This window comes from Stylophora pistillata, chromosome 14, assembly GCF_964205215.1.
Source record: "Stylophora pistillata chromosome 14, jaStyPist1.2, whole genome shotgun sequence".
In the NCBI taxonomy this organism is placed as follows: domain Eukaryota; kingdom Metazoa; phylum Cnidaria; class Anthozoa; order Scleractinia; family Pocilloporidae; genus Stylophora; species Stylophora pistillata.
Genome location: NC_142532.1, coordinates 19,795,738 through 19,822,378, shown reverse-complemented (window position 1 = coordinate 19,822,378; position 26,641 = coordinate 19,795,738). Strand labels below are relative to the sequence as shown.

The following is a 26,641-nucleotide window of genomic DNA, read 5'->3' as shown; positions in this document are numbered from 1 at the left end:
TCAATTCTTGTTAATCAACGCTCACCTCAGGTTATTATGAACCACTACCATTTCAAACTATTTTACCTTTACCCCAGAGCGTTTGAAATAGTGGATTCAACTTTAATTGGTTTATTTGCAGACTTTTGATATTAAATTTTGTTTACGATGTATTAATTATTTGAGAGTGGTAACGTTTTCTTTGACTTTCCTTTTGAACAGAAAAAGAAGCGACGAGTCAAAGCACTCACTTCATCGACCATTTGTGTGACGTTTTTTAGTTTTTCCCATGTTCTTCAATTTCCATGTCTTTTCAGAATCTAAGATACGGCTTTTGCTTCCTTCTTTGTTAAGTAAAAATAAGAAGAGGCTTCGTGTATTTAAAGCCATGTGATTGGAAACATCATAAAGGTTTAAATACAGTTAGTTTTCATTTGTAGTCATATTGTGGTGATGTATTCGTTTAACATGTTAATTTTTACAAAACATTTACTGTCCACCTAAAGCGCTGATAAATTTTAATTGTTTCTTAAATTTGTTAAGCAGAAGAGATTCACAGGAAAATCAGCCTTCGCCTTCTTTACGATGGTCCTAAACGTGGTACAAACGTAAAATTTACTTAAGAGCAAAAAGTGATCAGAGTCGAGCAAATGTGAAATTTTACCTCACATCGGATTCCTAGTGTTTGTGATGCGAACGTACGTTTTCACCTCACATTTAATGCTGATACAAAATCTTTACAAATGTGTTCTTGTACGTTGCATTTGCCACCAGGCGCAAACAATAAGTTAAAGCCGTCTTTCGTCTTTGCATTGCTGGTGAATACCAAGCAAATATGACATTTGCTTTCAGAGCAAATAAAGCAAAGTCATGCAGTTGTAGATAATTGCCCCATATTTGCTACCCTACCAGTGATTCATTTTGCCCTGCGTTTTGCGTATTTTACGCATTACATTCATTAAATACCCATTGGTTTCTGTCGAGCGCGTCCGAGTACGCATAATTAAAAATCTCAGTTTCCAGTTTCTATTTTTATCGCGAATTCTGTTGTCTATTTCCTCTCTTGCAATAATAGGGAACTAGGGACTTTAAGCAAACCACGACGGCTACGGCAACGATAACGTGGAAAATCAATAGATCTAATTGGCAGAACAATAGTCTAAAACAATAGTTCTAAAACGTTGTACATTTCTTAGCCGTCCTTTGCAAAACAACAACGTGAAATCACCAAAATTTGCGTCGTCTGCGAAGGAAAACCGCGGCGGCAAATTACTTTAAATTATTAATTATTTTTTCTCCTTCTTCTTTTACCAATCTACATCAACTGTCACCTTACTATTAAAGTCGAATAAATAAATATAAAATAAATAAAACTGTCAGAAAATTTGCACAGATATGATAATGAGAGACTTGTCACCGCCGCAGTGCAATCGAGTCAGTCAACGTTTCCTTCCATGTCTTGATCAAGAAAAAAATCAAAACAAAGTTCGAAATAAAAGATTCAATGAAATCATAATGTTATAATTCCACCTTTCAAACTACTAATCCACACGCAAAGCGCAACTCGTAACTGGAATGAAACTCCCCATGGTCAATATGTAATCTGGATTGCTTCAGGTTCTTCAGAAAAAAGAACGGCGATTTCATCACGATTATTTTCCACAATATTTTGTCCTAGATATCTTTTATAAGCTTAAAGAAAGATAAATATAACGCAATATTCCGGTGATTTACACGACAGGAATTCAAAGGTCTCGGTTCTTATTTCCCCCTGAGCTGGCCGGCTCATCAGGAAGAAGAAGGAGATCGTTCGTTCCAATAACCTTAGTCTGTGGAGTTTATCAAGCTATTAACTGAGAAGATTGTGCCCGTTGGTTCATCAGTGACAAATCTGTACTCGTCGGTCCATGCGACACCGAAAAAAGAACCTTTACAATAGCATTTTATCATCAAGATAAAGAAATCTCAAGGCTCAAAGCCAAAATATTGTTCAAGCATGTAAAAGATTCCCTGAAAAAAAAGCTAAATTTGTGGAAAACGATTGTGATAAAATCCCTGTTCCATTTGCTGTAAAGAGGGGATACTGAGTTGGGTGACGCTATATCGAAGGCGTTCGTCGAGGGTAAGAGTAAACGGTAATTTTTGTCAGCGGGAAAATTATGAAACCGCGACTACGAGTATTGCGAAATCCCGCGAAAGGATAACATTTAAAAACCGAAGACAATTTTTGACTAAGACACGAGAATGCGTTATGATGGCGACGACTCAGTAAATATATGAAAATAATATATGTTTACTGCGCTTTCATAAAATGTATGAAAGCGTTCTTTGCAGCAATAAACCCTACTTATCTAGTAGCGACTACGTACTGTAGACATGACTTATTAACTTAATTTCCCTGTTCTGCCAACAGAAGAGCGAACATGATAGGCATGCAATGTCTACTTTCAGTGTTTATAGCAAGTGTAAAATTATTAAGTCGTAAGTGAAAAAAGCTGTTCCTTCAATTTAAAACGGCAGTCACTTTGAGAATAAAGTGACCCTTTAGTTGTCTGTCATTATATTTGTAGTGAGGTCGCTGACGCCAAAACGGGCTGGCTTTCTCTATCTTGGCCTTGCATCGAGCTGGTGCACTTTAAACAGAAGGTTGGGTGCAAGTGCGGAATTCTCATTTGTCTCACGCTCTGCACCCACACGCGACATTTAGTCTTTAAGTTTAATACAGAAGTCACTATTCTCATTAAATACTGAGGTGTTAAGGTACGAAATATTTACCCTCACAAGGTAACTAGGAAGAAAGTGCATTCGATTAAATATACCTCAGCAACCACTGAACTATTTCTGCCTTAAAAGGAATTTAACTGAATATTGCACATTCTTCACTCATTTTCCCAATGATTGATTGCTGTTTTCGATCGTTTCTTTCAGTTTGCTAGATGTTTGTGCGAAGAGTCCTCCGTAGATGCAGCTTTCGACATAGCAACCGAACGTGCACTAATAACTTCTGTGGTGTTTGGCTGTTGTTACGATGATATCCACGAATAAGTAACCTAAGTCATAGCTTGTTTCCAAACTGCATATCCTTTAATCTTACCAAGCATTGGGTTTTATCCTGATATAGAGTTAAGAGTCAAAGCACGAGACCTGACCCAATAAGAAAGAAGACATACTTAAGTGAATGATAATCGGAAATACTTGTTCTGTCCGCTGTAGGAGAGATATCAACGTCTGCATAGTGTGCCATGACGACGATGGAGAAGATTGGCTGGGATGCGACAGTTGTGGCCAGTACTTCTACGCAAGTTACATCAAAGTGGATTTCTCAGACTCTCTCCAGCTACTTTGTCTGCCCTTGTTAATTTCACAACATCGTTGCGGATTACTGGTGACGTAAATTGATGGTGGAGAATATTCTTCTCAGTGTGGGGCTGGGTTAAGACTAAGCTAGGCTGTGTACAATTCCTGAAATTCCCGTTATTTCACGAATTATTTGACGCTAAAGTGTTGACAAGTTCTTCGCGTTACGTAAGTGAAAAATTGACTCAACGCTGCAAGGAGAAACTCCCTCAAAATTTACTCTTAAGAGTCGAAGTTACAGTCCAAAATTTAAACGTTACTGTTAGGTTTATTGGCGCATTGATAACCTTGTAAATGTCTCCAACATACTGAAAACATTTTCATTAGTTTTTGTATATCTTTATCCTTTGTTCAGTACGATCTTACACATTTCGGGTTTGAACTTTTCGTGGGGAACACGTGCTACAGCTTACACGACGTATTTCAATACATACATACCCAAATGCGACGATCTGATTTGTGCGCGCGACATACCACTTGATACGCTAACACAATTATTTTTTTATAAAAAAATAAACTCAAAAACTTTAAAATTTTCTTTCCAGTCCCTGCCCCTACCCTCGTGCGACTGGTCTCTGAGTTGTTATAACTGAACTTTTGAAAAACTTGCAGGGAATTGTGATAAGAGGAAAGTGGAAGTAAAATCAAACAGCTTTTTAGCCTTACTTGTTCTTTTAATGATATAATTGTCCATTACAGAACTATGGAGAAACACAAGAATTATATCCTAAACATACAACATTATTATCGAATTATAACCTTGCAACTACATTTATAACACGATAAGATAAGGCCTCCAGTACATGTTGTGATCAACCTGCCTGTTAATTCTACCTTACATCTCTGAATCTAGACAACTTGCGGTTTAATTTCAATTGAATGAACTCATAATTGCATACAATGAATGTTAAGGCTTCTTCAATAATTACAAACCATTTAGTTTGTCTTTAAACAACTGAACTCTCCAGTCTTGACAAAGCTTAATAATGTTAAAGCTGTTTCTTGTTTGAGTAAAAAGTTTAAAGCTTTCTGAGTGCTTCTTTCAAATAGTGAATTCTTACTTGACGTTTATTTGCAGTTTTAAGTTGAGCATGGAAAGAAATCCGGGATTGCATTGATTTTACCATATATTATTGCGCTCTATGTTTAGCAAATACATCTCGCACCACTCTTTATACCAATCAGATGAAAGACTTAAATCGATCACGTCTGAGTCTCTCTCGTTTTCCCACGACTTTGCCAGTGTCCATGTTCTTACTTTGACTTCTCAATGCAATAGTTTCCTTTCATCTGATTAGCTGTTTTAAATACTCAGCTTTGTTTTTATGACACTATTAAAATGTGCGCTGAAGCTAGCGCTGTTACTTGCGTCTGTTATAGGTAAAAGCTAATACCGCGAACAATAATATTCTCACGGTATCTGGTCTGTGGAAACTGTATCCTCTGCTGACAAGAACCAATTCTGTCTTTAGACATACCCTTTGCGTGGTGACCTCAGAGGTGCTGAGTCTTCCTCGCTGAGTCTTCGTCACTTGCATTGTTTCACGTTCATACTCTAAAGACAGCAAATCGTTATGGGTCCAAACTTTGACAAAGAAATATTTCACTTACAATGGGGCCTAAGTAATTCTAAGGGCGGAATCAATGGTCCTTCGCCTACCGCGGTGCAAAGCTCTGGAATGATCTAAGAGACAATGTTAAACCTTCAGAATCGATCAAACATTTTAGAAACAAAATTGTTAACCTACTTTTCTCTGATCAATCTATGAATTTTTAATTAGTATATGATCCATTGTATTTCACTTATTTTTAATGTTATTTATTATATTAGTTATTTGGCAATTTATTTAGTTATTTTAGCTATTTACGTATGATGCACGATCCTCGCAGTAGATAGCGCTATTTAAGCAATAGCGAAAATCAGACCTGAAAAAAATCAGGCCTGTACGGGACTCGAACCACTGATCTCTGCGATACTAGTGCAGCGCTCTACCAATTGAGCTAACAAGCCAACTGGGAGCAGGCCGTTAATTTGATTCGTAATAAACTCGTGAAAGGGATAAATCAGATACAATGAAATATATGAAGTTCATATATTTTGAACTGCGGTATAAGATACGTATGATGCACGATCCTCGCAGTAGATAGCGCTATTTAAGCAATAGCGAGAATTATCCCTTTCACGGGTTTATTACGAATCAACTTAACGGCCTGCTCCCAGTTGGCTTGTTGGCTCAATTGGTAGAGCGCTGCACCAGTATCGCAGAGGTCAGTAGTTCGAGTCCCGTACAGGCCTGATTTTCTTCAGGTCTGATTTTCGCTATTGCTTAAATAGCGCTATCTACTGCGAGGATCGTGCATCATACGTATCTAATACCGCAGTTCAAAATATATGAACTTCATATATTTCATTGTATTTAGCTATTTAGTAACCTTGTGACTGAAAAACCCTTTGTAGGGAGTTACAATAAAGTATGTATAGTATGTATGTATGTATGTATGTATGTATGTATGTAAGTAATTTTTAGTGTACTTTAAGTTATGTAGTAAGATATGATCCTGTCTTTGGAGAAATTTTGGTCTCAGACAAGTGTTGAAAAATACCCACAGTTCTAATAGTGGAGGGGTTCGCACTCCCTAAATTCACTCCCCCCTTCCCTCACTCAATCCACCACTCAATATACTCTTAACTAGACTCCTTGGGTGCGTTGGTATCAATAACATATATATCTCAGTCGTCATTCATTGGTTACCTTTCATACCTTTGCTGATACCAGGTGTTGGTGTCGGCGGAGACCTGGGGAAAGGGAAAGCTGTGTTTCCTTCGGGGGGACAGTAATGACCGCTTGGACATGGCTCTGGTAGGAAAATGAAATCGTTAATAAGGCTCATCAATAAGGTCTGTCAAGGTCTAGAGTTTGATACTTCAGGGAAACTCAGATTTCTTCGTTCTCCAAAATTCGTAACAAAACGAGTAACAACCTTCCTAAAAGAAGCAGCTTTTTTCTAAAAGTCAAGTAATTTCATCTCCACCAATGTAAAGTATATTTGAAGATGTATAACCAAACGCATTTAGAGATCTCAAAAGGTAACCTAAGCGTTCGAAAACTGTCCCTGAATGTGTTTCACAAATCTGTCATTAATTAGCCGTTAGTCTCATTGCTCTTTTTTCCGTCTTTTGGAGATTTGTTTGTCGTTTATCCATTTTTGACTTGAAAAATTATTTTTTTTGCCTTGCTATGATTAGAGAAGCGGCTCTGTGAGACCCAAAAATTGTCTAATTTTTTTTACTTTTGAAGTCAATCTTCGCACGAAATGGTTTCGATTCCATGCATCTTTACGTTATGACAAACCTGTTTTAAGGAAAAGATCCTTTGTTGCGTTTATACCATTTTTATATCCAGAGCATGTGTACCGTCCCTCGTCATTCTCAGTCACGTTTATTATTTTCAAGGTAAACAGCTTTCTAGGTTTGCAAATGGTGGTATCCCTTATCATTTTGTGACGATCACCATGTGAAATCTTTGTTCCATTCAGCAGCCACATATGAGCGTCAACATGCAGTAATTTACACTTGAGTTCAACAGTTCCATTCAGGTAAGCTGTTTGGCGGTTGTCAGCAATCTTAAAGTATTCCACTTCAGGTTTTTTTTTAAGATCTGCGAGGGATTAAGTAAAAATGGTTTAGTCACCAAACATTACAATAAATGGTTTAGACACTTAACGTCACAGCAAATTACGGTGGCTCTCAAGGGCCATCCACCTACAAAAATTTTCATGACTTTATCGCGCGATAAGTTTTGCTGAATCCATTCATTCAAAAAAACTTGCAATCAACATTATCGTGCGATAGATAAACTTATCGCGCGATAGAACAACTTATCGCGCGATAGAAATACTTATCGCTCGATAGAACAACTCATCGCGCGATAGTGTTCTATCGCGCGATAGAACAACTTATCGCGCGATACAACAACTTATCGCGCGATACATATATCTTATTAACCAAGCGCGGGGGCCGTACTGGGAGAATATCGGTCCGAGGTCTTGACAGTACGGACCGAGCGTAGCGAGGTCCGTACAAAAAAGACCGAGGGCCGATATTCTTACAGTACGGTCCCGAGCAAGCTTGGTTAATAAGAGATTTATTATACGACTGAAGTTCAAAGGGACACAAGTGCGGTATCATTCGGGACCATTCGGGAAATTGCCCGGTCCAATACTTAGAGAATATTGGACCGGCAATAGAGCATTTTGATTGGCTGATTTTAGTTATTGGCCCTCTGACTGCCCGAGTCGTGTAATAAAACAACTTATCGCGCGATACAACAACTTATCGCGCGATAGAACAACTTATCGCGCCATACAACAACTTATCGCGCTATAGAACTACTTATCGCGCGATAGAAAAAGTTTTCGCGCGATAGAATATTCTATCGCGCGATAGAACAACTTATCGCGCGATACAGTGTTCTATCGCGCGATAGAACAACTTATCGCGCGATAGATCAACTTATCCCGCGATAGATAATATTATCGCGCGATAATTTTATTACTAGCTCCCATAGCCCCACGACCATTAGCCCGTGGTCACATCTATAGCAAGATTGCGGACCAAGTTTCGAAGGTGAGTGATTGTCCACGAAATAAAGACTTATTTCTAGATTTTTGAGCAAGAGACGGTAATCTTTGGATTAAATCAAATTATATTTCTATGCTATCTTAGTAAGTGGGGTGAAAGATATGATAGGGACTTTATTGCTCTATATTTGAAAGATTGTTTATGAATATAAGGTGCAGGGATACGTTTTTAAACTATATAAGGTGTATAAGGTGAAAGATTGTTTATGAATATAAGGCATAGAAAGCATAGAAATATAATTTAATTTAACCCAAAGATTACCGTCTCTTGCTCAAAAATCAAGAACAAAAGTCTTTATTTCTTGGACAATTACTCACGTTCGAAACTTGGTCCGCCATCTTGCTATGGATGTGACCATGTGCTAATGGTCGTGGGGCCATGGGAGCGAGTGATAAAATTATCGCGCGATAATATTATCTATCGCGCGATAAGTTGTTCTATCGCGCGATAAGTTGTTCTATCGCGCGATAAGTTGTTCTATCGCGCGATAAGTTGTTCTATCGCGCGATAAGTTGTTCTATCGCGCGATAAGTTGTTCTATCGCGCGATAAGTTTATCTATCGCGCGATAATGTTGATTGCAAAGTTTTTGAATGAATGGGCTGAGCAAAACTTATCTCGCGATAAAGTCATGAAAACTTTCGTAGGTGGAGGGCCCTTGAGAGCCACCGTAATAAATGGAGTGAATGGCACCGAATACTATAGTTTATGGTCTAGACACAAAATATTACCACGTGCCCTAACTTCTTTATCACTACTGTATGAGGTCGAAAATGACAGGAAGATTTATCAGCCATTTTGGACTTTGGACAGAAGAGAACCGCGTGTAAGTATCTTTCGGAGTGGACGTGTGTGTCAAGTTACCTTCCTCGGTCTCACAGAAGAGGTAAGAATATCCAGAGGTCTAATGAAGGGGAGGAGTCGGCCCTCCCCGGACCCTCCCCCTGGATCCGCTTCTGATCTGTTCCTGTCCGCTATTTATTTTGATAGGGATCAGTTATTAACTATCCTCATGGAGGGAGGCAGAGAATATTTTTTTGGAGGGATCACGAGGTATAAGGAAGAACGAAGGAGAAATTAGTCGTCGCCATCGCGGTATATGGGGAAGAGGGAAACTATAACAAAATTGATCTCTTAAAAGGGGGAGGGGTGGGGATAATGAGGATACAGTGGGGGTAACATGGTAATTTGGTAATATCAAATGAGTTGAAATTGTAAATTGGCCACCGTAAAGAGTTAAAAAGCTGACGTTTCGAGCGTTAGCCCTTCGTGAGAGTGAATGATGAAGGGCTAACGCTCGAAACGTCAGCTTTTTAACTCTTTACGGTGGCCAATTTACAATTTCAACTTAAGTCTCTTAATGAGCCGCGGATTTCGCTAAACAAAGGTAAGAACAACAGGATCAAACACAATACTGACGAATATGAAGATAGCATGTCTCATTGACAGTTCCAAACTTGTTAGTGGCTGCACATGTGTATTTTCCTTCATGGCGTGAGCTGGTGTATCTAATTTTCAGCGTTTGACCACAGGACCGTTTGTCAATCGTCACGAAGCTTTTCTTTAGCTCGCTGAGAGATATTCCATTATGAAACCACGTGATGTTAGCAAAGGTGCCAGAGATAACCTCACATTCAATTTGCACATGCGCATCTAAGTGTACGCTTTGCCATGGTCCCAGACAAGTCACCTGAGGCTTACCGTCTATTTAAGAAAAAGAAAATTATATATATGAAACGTTGACACCTACAAAAACATGAAGCATAGACCCTGAGACCGAACAGTTTTTTGGTAGTGTCCGTCTATCTACATAAATCAGTAATTGACTTCCCTCTTTTCTTTCAGTCAAACCTTTCTAATGGTAATGGCTTTCCGGCTTTCACTTAACTCGAGCGTCTTGCTTTTTTTGTTTGTTCGTTTGTTTGTTTTTTTCATTTTTTTGACCGACAGACCCTCTTACACACAAGGGAAGGCTATAGGTAAGGAAACGTTCTATGGGGGTCCCCTTCACCAGAGACATCATTAGACCACTTCAGCCATCGCGAGAGTCAATGCGGAACCCACGTTAATTTAGCACTGTAGCATCGAGATTCTTTCCTTGTAGCTTGCGTTGGCCTTTGATTGGACAATCAGGTTACTTCAAGTTTCTGAGAAACCACGCAATTGAAATCACGGCATTAATAAGAATTACATTACATTAAAAGTAGCAACTTTTTTCCTAGAATATTTTCCAATTTTTTTTTTTTTTAGTGGTGGTAAAATGCTAAACAAAACTGAACGGAATATCAAACCGCAAGTTATGGAAAATGCTGCCTTCGGGTTTTCTGTTCTCCGGCAGACCACACAAATTTTGATAATTTCGCGATGTTGTGTTGCCGAGGGCGGTTCAGATGTACAGAGTTTGAAAACGCACGTGCTCGGAGCTATTGTTCTACCCATGAGATCTTTTGTTTAGCCACGTTCCCGTTGCTATCACCGTCGCGGTTTGCTTGAGGTCTCTATTTCTCTTCACATGGTCGATGATTGTGATGGAACGTAACTAGTCTTTTTTAGTTGTATAAAGAAAAATCTAAACTACTGTTTTGTCGTTTCCGGGTTCGGTTCTTGTAATTGACTCGATTATTAAACTTACCTTCTGTTTGGTTGATATCATGCTTTAAACCTAGGGGTCCACAAGTAAACTGAGGATATACTGAAAAGAAAGCAGAAATTCAAGACAATCGAGTTGTAGCGAGTAAGACTAAGGCCCTCTAATTCATGATATTCAATTTTTACCACAAATATATTTTGCGACTTCCTCCTTCAACTGTTATTCATATGGTGTAACCGACGAATCTTTTTTCCACAGAAAATAGGGACTTTAAGCAGTCAGGACGGCAACGCCACGGAAGACGTCGATTAAAAAACGAGTTTCTACTTTTAGTTAGAATTTCGAAAATGGCTGCATGTGTTTACTGTTTCATAGGGCGCCAAACCTCAAACTCAACATAACGCATAAAAGTAACGCATAAAATTGAGGAGATGAATGTTGATTTGCGCTACCTTGACCTTTCTAGCTTATATTTGTATTTTAACTGATTAGCTTTCTCTTTGACCTGTTAAAAACTCCCTTGTGTGACTAGCCCAGTTAAAACCTTTAACATGATTGTCACTACTATTATTTATAATTTATTTTTATTTGCTCATTTATTTATTTATTTCATTGTTGCGTGTGTGTGTGCGTGTGTGTGTGTGTGTGTGTTTGTGTGTGTGTGTGTGTGTGTGTGTGTGTGTGTGAGAGCCTATAAAGTGTCTGTTTAGGTAGCCCGCCTAGAATAGCTTAACTAACTGCGGGCTACAAAAGCCTTTATTTCTTTAATTTAAAAAAAATAAATAAAGTCAATGTTGTTGTTGTTGTAAGTAGCGTTGAGTTCCAAATGTGAATTAAAATAATTTCCCGATGCGGTTTCGATTCGCAGACGACGCAAATTTTGGTGATTTCACGTTGTTGTTTTGCAAAGGACGGCCAAGAAATGTACAAAGTTTTAGAACGCACGTGCTGGGCTATTGTTCTGCCAATTAGATCTATTGTTTTTCCCTGTTCTCGTTGCCGTAGCCGTCGTGGTTTGCTTAAAGTCCCTAATGATTATTCTAATTTATGAAACTGACATGTAAATTAAACCGTAAGGAACTCTCTTCCTTCGCCAACTCTGTTCACCTTCATTTTAGATGGGAGTTATTGACAATCAGCTCTCTCCTTGAAGTGCCCCTAAACCCAAAAATTTTTTTTCGCTTAACGAAATAAGCGTATTTTTTGGAGTATTTCTGTGTAAAAATATTTTTATTTGCTCAAATCTTCAATTTTCTGTGCCCAGTCAAAATACGGAAAATCGGCCGCCATCTTGCCCCACGACCGAGTTTAAAGAGGAATGGCTCTAGCGGGTAATGTGACGTCAAATCGAGAACACGAAAGTCTGCATTTCACACATTTTCATTTTTTTGGAAAGGTTGTCGTCGATATTGTCCGAAAATATGCCGACTAAGTGTGTTGTAAAAGGATGTAGCAACGTGCGTAATTTGCAAGAGGGTATCGCGCTTCATACATTCCTCATACAACACACCTAGTCGGCATATTTCGGACAATATCGACGACAACTTTCCCAAACAAGTGAAAATGTGTGAAATGCAGACTTTCGTGTTCTCGATTTGACGTCACATTATCCACTAGAGCCATTCCTCTTTAAACTCGGTCGTGGGGCAAGATGGCGGCCGATTTTCCGTATTTTGACTAGGCACAGAAAATTAAAGATTTAAGCAAATTAAAAAATTTTTGCACAGAAATACTCCAAAAAATAAGCTTATTCCGTTAAGCGAAAACAAATTTTTGGATTTAAGTGCACTTTAAGGTTTTTGTTGAGTCCTTACAGTTAGGTCGTGTTTTTATGTTTATTCTTAAGTTCTTTTCTACCAACGCTTTAATCCACTCGAACCGACAAAGCACGATTTAACGCAATAGGCGTTCAGTCTCCACCTAGGCGAGCTTCGAATTTTTAAAAGAGCTGAATATACATACTGACTAAACTATGATATCTATAGTTATTTTGCAACCAAAGGAAATCACATACTAGTTCGACTACAAAATTAGTTATACTCAATCTATTTCTTCATGAATTACTAAACGGAAGATGAAGTTGTAACCTGCTTTTGTTTAGGTTTTACAACGATGGTAGCGTTTCCTATGTTCTTTCTTGCGTCATTTAAAATCATTTTGATCTGCTCAGAACTTCTTTTTTGTCTTGATCTGTGGTTTTGTTATGATAGAAAAGACTGCATGTTCAAAAAAATCCTGATACATTCGCAGTCTATGCATGTAAAAAGCTTCTGTGTTCTAGGAAACTGAAACTTGTGAGTTGATAACATGACTTTGGGTTTTCTTCCCATACTCGCCAGCTACGGCTTCTTCGAATAAGAACACGGAGAAGAAAACGAGAATCCAAAAGTGTAATTTTTGTCCTGAAGTCATGTTCTTGGTTCCTTTATCGAATACAAGTCTCTCTGACTCAATGTTCGTTTCATTAATCAACCCCCGCCAGAAGCAGCGGTTTACGGAAAGGCGTTTTCGAGAAAAACAGGAAGTTCCTTATTCATAAATAAAGATCTATCAGTGGAATTGTACTATATTTATCTGTCAATCAACAACTAAACCAATGAAAATTAATGTATTCAAAATGAAAAGCCATGCAATTAAAAGATCTGACTAAAAATTAAAATTAATTTAAAGAGGGCTTAAAATCTAACATCTAGAGCAAGTATTCGAAGGTGAGTCGGTAAACCATTCAACTGAACTGCCCTGAAAGGTGACAGGGTCTTCGGCAACCGAAGAAACTACACGTGGGAGGAAGTTTTAATGATTGAGTTTCGAAACTGCAACAAAGTATATTTATGAATAAAGGCTTATAGTTTCGAAAGAAACTGTTTGGGTATATTTAGTATATTTAGCCGTAAATCAATAAAAATTAATCATGGTCAGTGGGTTTACTATGAAAAGTGCAGACGCCAATTCACTAACCAAAGAACCGATTAAATCTCAGCAAGTTTAATGTTCACTTTATTCGTTTCATTGTTTAAAGTCAGTTGCACTGGTCGAGGTTCAGGAATTTTTTATACTTCCGGTTATTCGCTCCAACGAAGGTCTAACGCTCGAAACGTCAGCTTTTGTAATCGTTACGGTGGCCAATTTACCATTTCAACTTTGTTGATATATCCAACTTACGAGCGACTGAAAGCCAGGCCCCGGTTGTTCGAATGTTGGATGACGCTATTCGCTAATGAATCCTTCCAGTGGATAGCATAGTGCATTTGAAGGTTAAATCCCAGGATTATATGTTTTGACAACCGAAAGTAAAAGTTTATCCTATTGAGACTCTTTAGAAACAAAACACTGATGGTAAGCGCGCGGAAGTAGATTTCCTGAAAAGGATAATGTCTAAAAAGGATAAAGAATTGTCAGAAATTTCCCAGGAAAATTTCAGAGCCGGGTGAAAAGAATTGACTGCGGTTATGAATTGAGAGCGCTCCTCCCTGGTAGAGCAGGTAGCGCCGATACAGTCGTCGATGTAGCGACCGTAGAGTTCAGGTTTGGAGCCGTTGCATGGGGTGAAAAATTGGTGTTCAACAAAATCTACAAAAAGATTGGCATAGCTAGGTCCCATTTTGGTACACCATTGGTTTGTTTGAAAAAGTTGTCCTCGAATGAAAAACGATTGAGTGTGAGCACGAGTTCGGCTAAGCGTAGTAGTGTTTCAGATTTAGGTTCCTTAACAGTACAAAAAAATGTTTAAGGGCCAGAAGACCTTCGCCATTAGGAATGACAGTGTAAAGAGACGTAATATCCTCTTATTGCCTATATATTAGCCTTTATTTATTTAAATATAGTCACCTAGCTAGAACCATTCTTACTTAATTATGCAGTCATTCCGGCCTGTCGTCATGTAACAGCTGGTAATTGCGCGAAAATTAAGATTAATCATTCTTTCGAGCATATTTGTTTTTGTTTTGCTTTTTCTTTGTAAATCATCCTTAACTATGTATAGCAAATGCTTTAAGCGTGGTGCGATGGTTTCAACCATTGTTTTCGATTCTTTACATTTATATCGTTCTTGTCTCTACTTAAACAATAGAGTGTTTCTGTCGAGGAACTATCGGCTGATAGTTGCCCGGCGGAAATTTCATGTTCTTAAAACAAATATTTGCCCGAGAAGAAAAACTTATCGCGCGATAAAGTCATGAAAATGTTTGTAGGTGGATGGCCCTTGAGAGCCACCGTAGTAAATGGAGTGAATGGCACCGAATACTATAGTTTGTGGTCTAGACACAAAATATTACCACGTGCCCTAACTTCTTTATCACTACTGTATGAGGTCGAAAATGACAGGAAGATTTATCAGCCATTTTGGACTTTGGACAGAAGAGAACCGCGTGTAAGTATCTTTCGGAGTGGACGTGTGTGTCAAGTTACCTTCCTCGGTCTCACAGAAGAGGTAAGAATATCCAGAGGTCTAATGAAGGGGAGGAGTCGGCCCTCCCTGGACCCCCCCCCCCCCCCTGGATCCGCTTCTGATCTGTTCCTGTCCGCTATTTATTTTGATAGGGATCAGTTATTAAATATCCTCATGGAGGGAGGCAGAGAATATTTTTTTGGAGGGATCACGAGGTATAAGGAAGAACGAAGGAGAAATTAGTCGTCGCCATCGCGGTATATGGGGGAGACGGAAGCTATAACAAAATTGATCTCCTAAAAGGGGGAGGGGTGGGGATGATGAGGATACAGTGGGGGTAACATGGTAATTTGGTAATATCAACTGAGTTGAAATTGTAAGTTGGCCACCGTAAAGAGTTAAACAGCTGACGTTTCGAGCGTTAGCCCTTCGTGAGAGTGAATGATGAAGGGCTAACGCTCGAAACGTCAGCTTTTTAACTCTTTACGGTGGCTAATTTACAATTTCAACTTAAGTCTCTTAATGAGCCGCGGATTTAACTAAACAGAGGTAAGAAAAACAGTATCAAACACAATACCCTTGATATGAAGAGAGCATGTCTTATTGACAGTTCCAAACTTGTTAGTGGCTGCACATGTGTACTTTCCTTCATCGCGTGAGCTGGCGTATCTAATTTTCAGCGTTTGACCACAGGACCGTTTGTCAATCGTCACGAAGCTTTTCTTTAGCTCGCTGAGAGATATTCCATTATGAAACCACGTGATATTAGCAAAGGTGCCGGAGATAACCTCACATTCAATTTGCACATGCGCATCTAAGTGTACGCTTTGCCTTGGTCTCAGACAAGTCACTTGAGGCTTACCGTCTATATAGAAAAAGAAAATTATATATATGAAACGTTGACACCTACAAAAACATGAAGCATAGACCCTGAGACCGAACAGTTTTTGGGTAGTGTCCGTCTGTCTACATAATCAGTAATTGACTTCCCTCTTTTCTTTCAGTCAAACCTTTCTAATGGTAATGGCTTTCCGGCTTTCTCTGAACTCGAGCGTCTTGCTTTTTTTGTTTGTTTGTTTGTTTTTTCATTTTTTTGACCGACCGACCCTCTTACACACAAGGGAAGGCTATAGGTAAGGAAATGTTCTATGGGGGTTCCCTTCACCAGAGACATCATTAGACCACTTCTCCACCGCGAGAGTAACTGCGGAAACCACGTTGATTTAGCACTGTAGTATCGAGATTTTTTCGTTGTAGCTTTCGTTGGCCTTTGATTGGACAATCAGGTTACTTCAAGTTTCTGAGAAACCACGCAATTGAAATCACGATGTTTATTGAGTTCATTGACATTGACACCAAAGAATTGTATTGCATTAAAAGTGGCAACTAAACTTGCTTAATTCCCAAGGATTTTTTGCAGTGGTCGAAAAATGCTAAACAAAAACGTAAGATCTAACCGTAAATTGTGGAAAATGAGCGCGTGTGAACAGTGTTGAGGTTCAAAGTCGGTCATGAGGCACGGACCTCGCTGCGCGCGGTTCGTACGTTATGACCTCGAGCCAAATACTGAGTCAATACGTACATAAACTTTCACTTCTAATCAGATCAAGATCAGGCCTATTTAATTATTTCTGCTAAACAATTACGTGCCACTAGAGACGCCATTGTGAAATTCTTTTGAGATGTTGGTCATCTTTCGTGGTGTCACGGCAAGAGCTAAAAAAAATCATATCTTTGAATCTATTCAAACGGTAAAATGCTCAACTTCGAAATAACATCTTCTCTGTATTTACATGATGCGCCGATGACACAATATGAGATATTTCTATAAGGAAAAGGTTTGTTATCTCAGGCACCATCCTGTTTATTGTTTGCTGTAGTTCTCCAAAACAAGGAATAAGAAGCACCAAGAAATATGGGGTCAGAATTGGATCAAGATCGGAATTCTAATGTTACCATTACTCGCTAATTCCTCTCGACAGCCTATGTGGCTTCGCCTCCTTGTCACAAAAATGGCGGGTTTTCTGTGAGGTTTTCTGTTCTCGAACCACATAAATTTTGATGATTTCATGATGTTGTGCTTCCGAGGACGGTTGGAAAATGCACAGAGTTTGAAAACGCACGTGCTGAGCTGTTGTTCTGCCCATGGGATCTTTGGTTTTGCCATCGCCGTCGGAGTTAACTTGAGGTCCCTATTTCATATCACGTTATCGATGATTTTAATGAAATGTGACTAGTTTTGGATTTAAATAAAGAAAAATCTAAACTACTGTTTTGGCGTTTCTGGTTTGGTTTTTTTATAATTGAGTTGATCATGAAACTTACCTCCTCTTTGATTGATATCATGTTTTATACCAAAGGGTCCACAGGTAAACTGTGGATATGCTGAAAAGAAAGCAAACAAAGAAGACATTCAAGTTGTGTCGATAAGACTTATAAAAGTAATTTGGATATATCAACAAAGTTGAAATGGTAAATTGGCCACCGTAACGATTACAAAAGCTGACGTTTCGAGCGTTAGCCCTTCGTCGGAGCGAATAGAACGCTCGAAACGTCAGCTTTTGTAATCGTTACGGTGGCCAATTTACCATTTCAACTTTGTTGATATATCCAAATCATTTCGTTACCTTCACCGACGCAGCCCCAAACAGTTTCTTTCGAAACTATCAGCACTTATAAAAGTAAGGCACGAATATTTTTTCGCCCCCCAACTTTCCTCCTTCGCCAACTCTGGTCAACTTGAAAAATATTGGCATTCATTTTAGATCTGTTTATCAACAATTCGTTTGACAGTCAGCTCTCTCCAATAGGTTTTTGTTAAATCCTTACAGTTAAGTAGTGTTTCTTTTACGTTAGCAATCTATTATTCTTAAGTTGCCTTCTACTAACGCTTCAATGGCTCGAACCGCAATATCAGTGACGCATGGTTTAACACAATTTGCATTCCGAGTCATCTTTGCGAGTTCCCAATTTTAACAGTCCATACCGACTAAACTATGATTTTTCTAGTTCTGTTGCAAACAAAGGAAATCACATTCTAGATCGACTACATAATCAATTATGTACAATGAATATATGAAGTTCATATATTTTTCTATCTGATTTATCAACACGGGTTTATTAGGAATCAACTTAACGGCCTGCTCCCAGTTGGCTTGTTACCTCAATTGGTAGAGTGCTGCACTAGTATCACAGAGGTCAGTGGTTCGAATCCCGTACAGGCCTGATTTTTTTCAGGTCTGATTTTTGCTACTGCATAAATATCGCTTTCTACTGCGAGGATCGTGCATCATACGTATAATCAATTATATTCAATCCGTTCCTTCAGTGAGTTGCCAAACAGAAAAACGTCGTTAATGAGGTCGTAAGCTGCGTTTGCTTACGTTTTACAACGATGGTAGCTTTTCTTAAGTTCCTTCTTGCGTCATTTAAAATCAGTTTGATCTACTCAGACCGTCTTGTATGGTTTTGTTACGGTAGTAAAGACTGCGCTTAAAAAAGGTCCTTCAGTGTTCGAGAAACTGATATACTTATGAGCTGATGACATGAGTAAGATTTATTTTCCCATACTCACCATCTACGGCTTCTTTTAACGAGAAAACGAGAATCCAAAACAGCAGTTTATGTCCTGAAGTCATGTTCTTGGTTCTTTCATCGACTAAACGTCTCCAGTCTAAGTAATTAACAGATCGTTTTACTGATCGAAGCAGCGTCTTACGGAAATGCGTTTCTGAGAAAAGCAGGAGGTTTCGATATAAGTTTGCAATCCAATAGCGTTGAAGCAGTATATCTAGCCGTCAATCAGCAGTAATCCGATAGAATAATCAATAAATTAAAGGTGGGAAGCCATGCAAGGAAAATTCACTAAGACAAACAGAGGCATGCTACGCGTGCAATAGTTGTTTTTTTCGGATGAGTGGGTTGAGATAGGACATTTGTAGTACCAAAATTTATTAATTTCGTAAGAGAAAAATAGCATGAACTTTTAAAGTTTCCGACAAAAATACGGTTCGAGAGAGTAAAACAGACTCTTCCAATTTCTATGAAATAAACTCAGACACAGGTATTTTATGGTCTGTTGTCAGAAATAAACTGTTGACAGAATTAAATTGCAGTTGTGCCACACTTACTGTGGTCTCCTTCCCAGCAGTTGTTTGGTCTCGTCACGCAACGCGCTCTCTCCGCCATCCTCATGGCGTGACGAGACCAAACAGCGAATGCGAATGAGACTTCTCTAGCTTGCGTGTGAGCCCTCATTACTGCACGTGCGTTTTTAATTTTGCGGTGGGAAGCAAATCACAACTCCATTTTATCTCTAGGAGACCTTAACCAAAGATGTCTCGCGGTCTCCATTTCTGAAATAAGTGAAAATACATTGAGCAAAGAGAAAAGAATCATATTCCAAAGGCTTTCACATACATACATACATACATACATACATACATATATACATATGTTAATTGACCACTCCCCATAAGGGCTTTTCAAGGCCAACACCCACCCATCGCACCCAGGGGAGGACATCCACCACACAGTGATCTGTGCGTGGGAAATTAACGTCTCCTACCCCTAACCCTGCAGGAGACGGGACTTACGGCTCATTCGTCCTTATCCGAGAAGACTAGAATATCTATCCATTTCTTGATTATAGAAAGGTTGCAAATTCTCCTCACTTATTTTAAGACCGTGAGTATTGGTCCGGCCGGGGCTCGAACCCTCGACCTCCCGCACAACACTTACCGGCGCTCTAACCAAGAGACCATTTTACAGTTGTGTACTTAGTTTCCAAGCCTTTGATTTGAAGTGAGGCTGAGGGTGACATTGTTGTGATAGAGACCAGTATCTAGTTAGCATGATAACCAAGAAATTTGCATTTCAAAAGCAGCAACATCTGTATCATAACAAGGTTACCCTTAGCCTCACTCCTGTTCAAAGGCTTGGCCACCAAGCCCACAACTGTGAAAAGGACTATTGAGCTAACCGGGAGGCGGTCACCTGAGCATTACAACGGGAGGGGAAGGAGGGAGGGGGGGGTGTTGCCTATCTGGACATCTGGACTTTGCACCCAGCGTGTGGAATGCGTGATAAAATTTAAAATGCAGGTTGTTTTCAAGGAAATGACGCGTGACGGGGTGAAGCACAAAGCTTATTGAAAATCAAAATTTCAAAGCATGTGAAAGTTGCATGGGAAATTTACTAACAATAACATTTAGTTTCACATGAAATTTTTCTTAGTGGGTTGTGATTATGTCGTAACAATTGGGCTGTTTATTGGAAAAAGACAACGGTATCGATCAGATATATGTTATGCAAATGCTTTGCGCAAATTTTGCCAGAGTCAGCAAAACTAGCCCTTCCGAAACAAACGCTTCAGTGATAACTTCGTGTTAGGCCTTTTCCTGACGGTGTGTGCGTTGTAAGTGAAGGAGCAGTACACAAGACACGCTTTAACTTTTCAATGGTAGAAAAAATCTCTGCTGACTTTTGTAAACCCAACAGATTATAGCGACTAGGTTCACACGAAGGAAATAAATTAGTTCAGTGGATAGATCACAATTTTTTGTTAATGTCATCCTAAGTGTGCATCAATGTTGGGTTGATTCCATTGCAACACTTTAGGAGAGCATAATTCCATTATATGATTAACATGGGGGACAGTACTCTGACTCTCTGATTGGTGCAAACATACCCCAATTTTTTTATTTGATTGGCGGAAGATACACACCCTAATGCGGCGATCTGATCGGTACGAGATACACTGACCCAAATGCGACGATCTAATTTGTGCGCACGACTGATACCCGGCTCGATTCGCTAACACATAATTATTCTTTTATTTAAAAAATTAACTCAAAATAACTAAAAAACCCTTAACTTTTCTTTCCAGTCCCTGCCCCTACCCCCCTCGTGCGACTGGTCTCTAAGTTGTTAAAACTGAACTTTTCAAAAACTTGCAAAACCTTTTCAAAAACTTGCAGCTTTTCAGCATTACCTGTTCAAATCAAACAGCTTTTCAGCATTACCTGCTCTTTTAATGATATAAATATCTATTACAGAACTATGGAGAAAGACAAAAATTACATCGTAAACATACAACATCATTATGAAGTTATAACCATGCAATTTCATTCACAACACGATATATAAGTAAGGTGTTTCCCCTCTAATGTATGTTTTGATCAGCCTTCTTGTTAATCCTACCTTACATCTCTGAATTCATACAACTTTGCGGTTTATTTTCAATTGACTGAACTCATAATTGTACACAATAAGTGTAAAAGCTGCTTAAATATTTACAACCCATTTTGCTTGTCTTTTAAGACTTGAACTCTCCAGTCTTGACAAAGCTTGATAATGATAAAGCAGTTTCTTGTTTGAGTAAAACGTTTGAAGCTTTCTGAGTGCTTCTTTCAAAAAGTGAACTCTTACTTGACGTTTCATTTGCAATTTTCAGTTGAGTATGGAAAGAAATCCGGGATTGCACTGATTTCAATTGATTAATCCAAATTTATCACAATAGTATTTTAAATTAGTCTCCCTTGCAGACCTTTCCTGCGTAGTCACGCAAGCAAAAACTCCCCCACCAACGGCTGCTTACATTCGAACAACATTTCTTTCCCATTGTAATGTGTTATCCAATCAAAATGAAGTTATCGTCTGACAAACAACCAATAAACACGCGATATTTTTATTCCCGCGAATTCACAGGAAGCGCGTTAGCGTTAGTTTCTAAAGATGGAATGCGAGCGATGTCATCGAAACTCTGAAGAAAATATCAGATAATGATCGCTGTTTTGTTTGCCCAAATCCTGTGGGCAAATTTATAAAAACATCTCTTCTCTCTTCTATAATTACTGTTATGGCTTCTCTCTGATGCGAATTTAAGCTCTCAATACCAAAAGTATCTCGCACTGAGTCGAAAGCGTCTTCATTTTGTCAGTTTCAACGCTCGGATAATACGAACTCTGTGATTGGTTTGATTACTGAGGCGCGAACGCTTTCCAGAATATGGTAAGTAAATGCTGATTGGCCAATTTCCGGAAAGGAATGTTGTTCGAATGTGAGCAGCCGTTGGTGGGGGACTTTTCGCTTGCGTGATGACGCCGGAAAGGTCTGCAAGGGAGACTAATTTTAAATCATTGTATTGAAGTTTCCCCGAAAAGGTAAACCAGACAGTCAACCAACATATTCTTGCTGGTGTCTGAACTACAGACACTGAAACAGCAATGACTGTGATCAGAGGTAAATAAATATTTACTATTTTGCTTCAGTGAAATTTTAAACCACACCATTTTTAGTGATTAAGCTACCATAAAATTGCAAAAATAATTCCCTCCATATGTTATTCTTTTCAAATATAAGCCCCCAAATTCAAAACAAAAAACATCCTCCCATAATGTAAGCTCCTTCAAATATAAGCCACCAGTTAGTTAATGCCTTAATATTATCATTTGCACATTGAAGAGTTTTGCACTCAAATTTCCCTCAGGTAATAAGTCCCTCCAAATATAAGCCCATTAAAACAGTCTTTTGAAAAATGGAAGGCCTGGGGCTTATTACCATATTCTACAGTATTATATTATAACAGCAAGAACAGCTAACATTGCCTATTTGCTTGTTTCAGCTGCTATGAGAGCACATTTCAAAACAAGTGAGGCAGCACTGAAGAATAAAAGAAAGATCATTTCCAACGAAATCCTCACAGCCCAAAGAGTTCATAGCTGTATAAATACGGTAACCTAATATTTAATGATTTTGAACTCAAATCCATTTCCCTAGCATTGCCTTTATTTTTCCAGTCAGACTGCTTTTTTCTATTTTGAAAGAGGGTTATTTTGAAGTCCCTGCTATTCAAAACTGAGTTTTGTTTCCATGGCCAAAAACTAGTCCCTTTTATTTTAATCTCAATTGGTAGAGTTGAAAGTTAAACATGATCAGATCTTTAGACCTGTCAGAACTCAGCTGCAATACCACAATTTGGCTTGAAGTCATGATATCTTTTACTGTAAACCTTTGTCCTTGGCTGAACTTGGGTGTCCTCTTTCACTATGTTATTTGCATATCAATTCTTGTTAATCAACGCTCACCTCAGGTTATTATGAACCACTACCATTTCAAACTATTTTACCTTTACCCCAGAGCGTTTGAAATAGTGGATTCAACTTTAATTGGTTTATTTGCAGACTTTTGATATTAAATTTTGTTTACGATGTATTAATTATTTGAGAGTGGTAACGTTTTCTTTGACTTTCCTTTTGAACAGAAAAAGAAGCGACGAGTCAAAGCACTCACTTCATCGACCACCTGCGTGACGTTTTTTAGTTATTCCCATGTTCTTCAATTGCCATGTCTCTTTTAAGAATCTAAGATATGGCTTTTGCTTCCTTCTTTGTTAAGTAAAAATAAGAAGAGGCTTCGTGTATTTAAAGCCATGTGATTGGAAACATCATAAAGGTTTAAATACAGTTAGTTTTCATTTGTGTTCATATTGTGGTGATGTATTCGGTTAACATGTTAATTTTTACAAAACATTTACTGTACACCTAAAGCGCTGATAAATTTTAATTGTTTAATTGTTTAATTGTTCAATTGTTTAATTGTTTTAATTGTTTATTTAAATTTGTTAAGCAGAAGAGATTCACAGGAAAATCAGCCTTCGCCATCTTTACGATGGTCCTAAACGTGGTACAAACGTAAAATTTACTTAAGAGCAAAAAGTGATCAGAGTCGAGCAAATGTGAAATTTTACCTCACATTGGATTCCTAGTGTTTGTGATGCGAACGTACGTTTTCACCTCACATTTAATGCTAATACAAAATCTTTACAAATGCGTTCTTGTACGTTGCATTTGCCACCAGGTGCAAACACTAAGTTATAGCCGTCTTTCGTCTTTTCATTGCTGGTGAATACGAAGCAAATATGACATTTGCTTTCAGAGCAAAGAAAGCAAAGTCATGTAGTTGTAGATAATTGCCCAATATTTGCTACCCTACCAGTGATTCATTTTGCCCTGCGTTTTGTGTATTTTACGCATTACATTCTTTAAATACCCATTGGTTTCTGTCGAGCGCGTGCGAGTACGCATAATTAAAAATCTCAGTTTCCAGTTTCTATTTTTATCGCGAATTCTGTTGTCTATTTCCTCTCTCGCAATAATAGGGAACTAGGGACTTTAAGCAAACCACGACGGCTACGGCAACGAGAACGTGGAAAATCAATAGATCTAATTGGCAGAACAATAGTCCAGCACGTGCGTTTTAAAACGTTGTACATTTCTTAGCCGTCCTTTGCAAAACAACAACGTGAAATCACCAAAATTTGCGTCGTCTGCGAAGTAAAACCGCGGCGGCAACTTACCTTAAACACGAAGGCGCGCTATAAAAGGAGCCTTAGGTCCCACTGGACCATTTGTCAATCAATCGTCGTGTGATGTAGAACTGTTAGAGTCAAGTCAACTTGAGCTACAGCTACTCCAAAGCAGTAAACAACGGGCGCATTCCTCAAAATTGTTTTATGTCTTCATCACAATACAAGAATTTTTGAGATTTGTATTTCCTTTCTCCAAAGGAAACTGTCTTTATTTGTGGCGGTAAATTTGAGATCGAAGTCGGTGGTTCGCACGTTACCTCGTGCCACCATGCTGGTGGAAGTAAACAATAGATATCTCATTAGCTCCTATTGTTCGTCTACCAGCATTCGGAATTTGACCCGCACACGTCAACGGTGAGTAACAAATGAGGCTAGGTCTTCCCAGGGAAGACTTCTTTATATAGCGCGCCTTCGTGTTTAAATTATTAATTATTTTTTCTCCTTCTTCTTTTACCAATTTACATCATCTGTCACCTTACTATGAAAGTCGAATAAATAAATATAAAATAAATAAAACTGTCAGAAAATTTGCACAGATATGATAATGAGAGACTTATCACCGCCGCAGTGCAGTCGAGTCAGTCAACGTTTCCTTCCATGTCTTGATCAAGAAAAAAAAAAACAAAGTTCGAAATAAAAGATTCAATGAAATCATAATGTTATAATTCCACCTTTCAAACTACTCATCCACACGCAAAGCGCAACTCGTAACTGGAATGAAACTCCCCATGGTCAATATGTAATCTGGATTGCTTCAGGTTCTTCAGAAAAAAGAACGGCGATTTCATCACGATTATTTTCCACAATATTTTGTCCTGGATATCTTTTATAAGCTTAAAGAAAGATAAATATAACGCAATATTTCGGTGATTTACACGACAGGCCGAATTCAAAGGTCTCGGTTCTTATTTCCCCCTGAGGTGGCCGGCTCATCAGGAAGAAGAAGGAGATCGTTCGGTCCAATAACCTTAGTCTGTGGAGTTTATCAAGCTATTAACTGAGAAGATTGTGCCCGTTGGTTCATCAGTGACAAATCTGTACACGTCGGTCCATGCGACACCGAAAAAAGAACCTTTACAATAGCATTTTATCATCAAGATAAAGAAATCTCAAGGCTCAAAGCCAAAATATTGTTCAAGCATGTAAAAGATTCCCTGAAAAAAAAGCTAAATTTGTGGAAAACGATTGTGATAAAATCCCTGTTCCATTTGCTGTAAAGAGGGGATACTGAGTTGGGTGACGCTATATCGAAGGCGTTCGTCGAGGGTAAGAGTAAACAGTAATTTTTGTCAGCGGGAAAATTATGAAACCGCGACTACGAGTATTGCGAAATCCCGCGAAAGGATAACATTTAAAAACCGAAGACAATTTTTGACTAAGACACGAGAATGCGTTATGATGGCGACGACTCAGTAAATATATGAAAATAATATATGTTTACTGCGCTTTCATAAAATGTATGAAAGCGTTCTTCGCAGCAATAAACCCTACTTATCTAGTAGCGACTACGTACTGTAGACATGACTTATTAACTTAATTTCCCTGTTCTGCCAACAGAAGAGCGAACATGATAGGCATGCAATGTCTACTTTCAGTGTTTATAGCAAGTGTAAAATTATTAAGTCGTAAGTGAAAAAAGCTGTTCCTTCAATTTAAAACGGCAGTCACTTTGAGAATAAAGTGACCCTTTAGTTGTCTGTCATTATATTTGTAGTGAGGTCGCTGACGCCAAAACGGGCTGGCTTTCTCTATCTTGGCCTTGCATCGAGCTGGTGCACTTCAAATAAAACAGAAGGATGGGTGCAAGTGCGAAATTCTCATTTGTCTCACGCTCTGCACCCACACGCGACATTTAGTCTTTAAGTTTAATACAGAAGTCACTATTCTCATTAAATACTGAGGTGTTAAGGTACGAAATATTTACCCTCACAAGGTAACTAGGAAGAAAGTGCATTCGATTAAATATACCTTAGCAACCACTGAACTATTTCTGCCTTAAAAGGAATTTAACGGAATATTGCACATTCTTCACTCAATTTCCCAATGATTGATTGCTGTTTTCGATCGTTTCTTTCAGTTTGCTAGATGTTTGTGCGAAGAGTCCTCCGTAGATGCAGCTTTCGACATAGCAACCGAACGTGCACTAATAACGTCTGTGGTGTTTGGCTGTTGTTACGATGACATCTACGAATAAGTAACCTAAGTCATAGCTTGTTTCCAAACTGCATATCCTTTAATCTTGCCAAGCATTGGGTTTGATCCTGATATAGAGTTAAGAGTCAAAGCATGAGACCTGACCCAATAAGAAAGAAGACAT

At 38.6% G+C, this 26,641-nt stretch overlaps 1 protein-coding gene and 1 long non-coding RNA gene across 2 annotated transcripts in view; one reads left to right on the top strand and one right to left on the bottom strand.

The window, feature by feature from the left end:
• The window catches only part of LOC148716998 (hemicentin-1-like), a 54,935-nt gene extending 36,247 nt beyond the window's left edge, over positions 1–18,688 (bottom strand). Inside the window, exons 1-7 of the mRNA XM_088744990.1 lie at positions 18,529–18,688; positions 17,280–17,339; positions 15,532–15,819; positions 10,610–10,669; positions 9,397–9,681; positions 6,690–6,995; positions 6,099–6,194 (exon numbers count right to left, since the gene is read on the bottom strand). Coding sequence (XP_088601116.1) covers positions 6,099–6,194; positions 6,690–6,995; positions 9,397–9,681; positions 10,610–10,669; positions 15,532–15,819; positions 17,280–17,339; positions 18,529–18,592 — 1,159 coding nt within the window. The 5' untranslated portion in view covers positions 18,593–18,688. The remainder of the gene's footprint in view (positions 1–6,098; positions 6,195–6,689; positions 6,996–9,396; positions 9,682–10,609; positions 10,670–15,531; positions 15,820–17,279; positions 17,340–18,528) is intronic.
• Positions 18,689–21,709: 3,021 nt separating this feature from the next.
• Positions 21,710–23,535, top strand: LOC148716997 (uncharacterized). The gene is made up of 3 exons (XR_015995312.1): positions 21,710–22,196; positions 22,579–22,688; positions 23,218–23,535. It is a non-coding gene; the product is annotated as an uncharacterized LOC148716997 (long non-coding RNA).
• Positions 23,536–26,641: the final 3,106 nt, after the last annotated feature.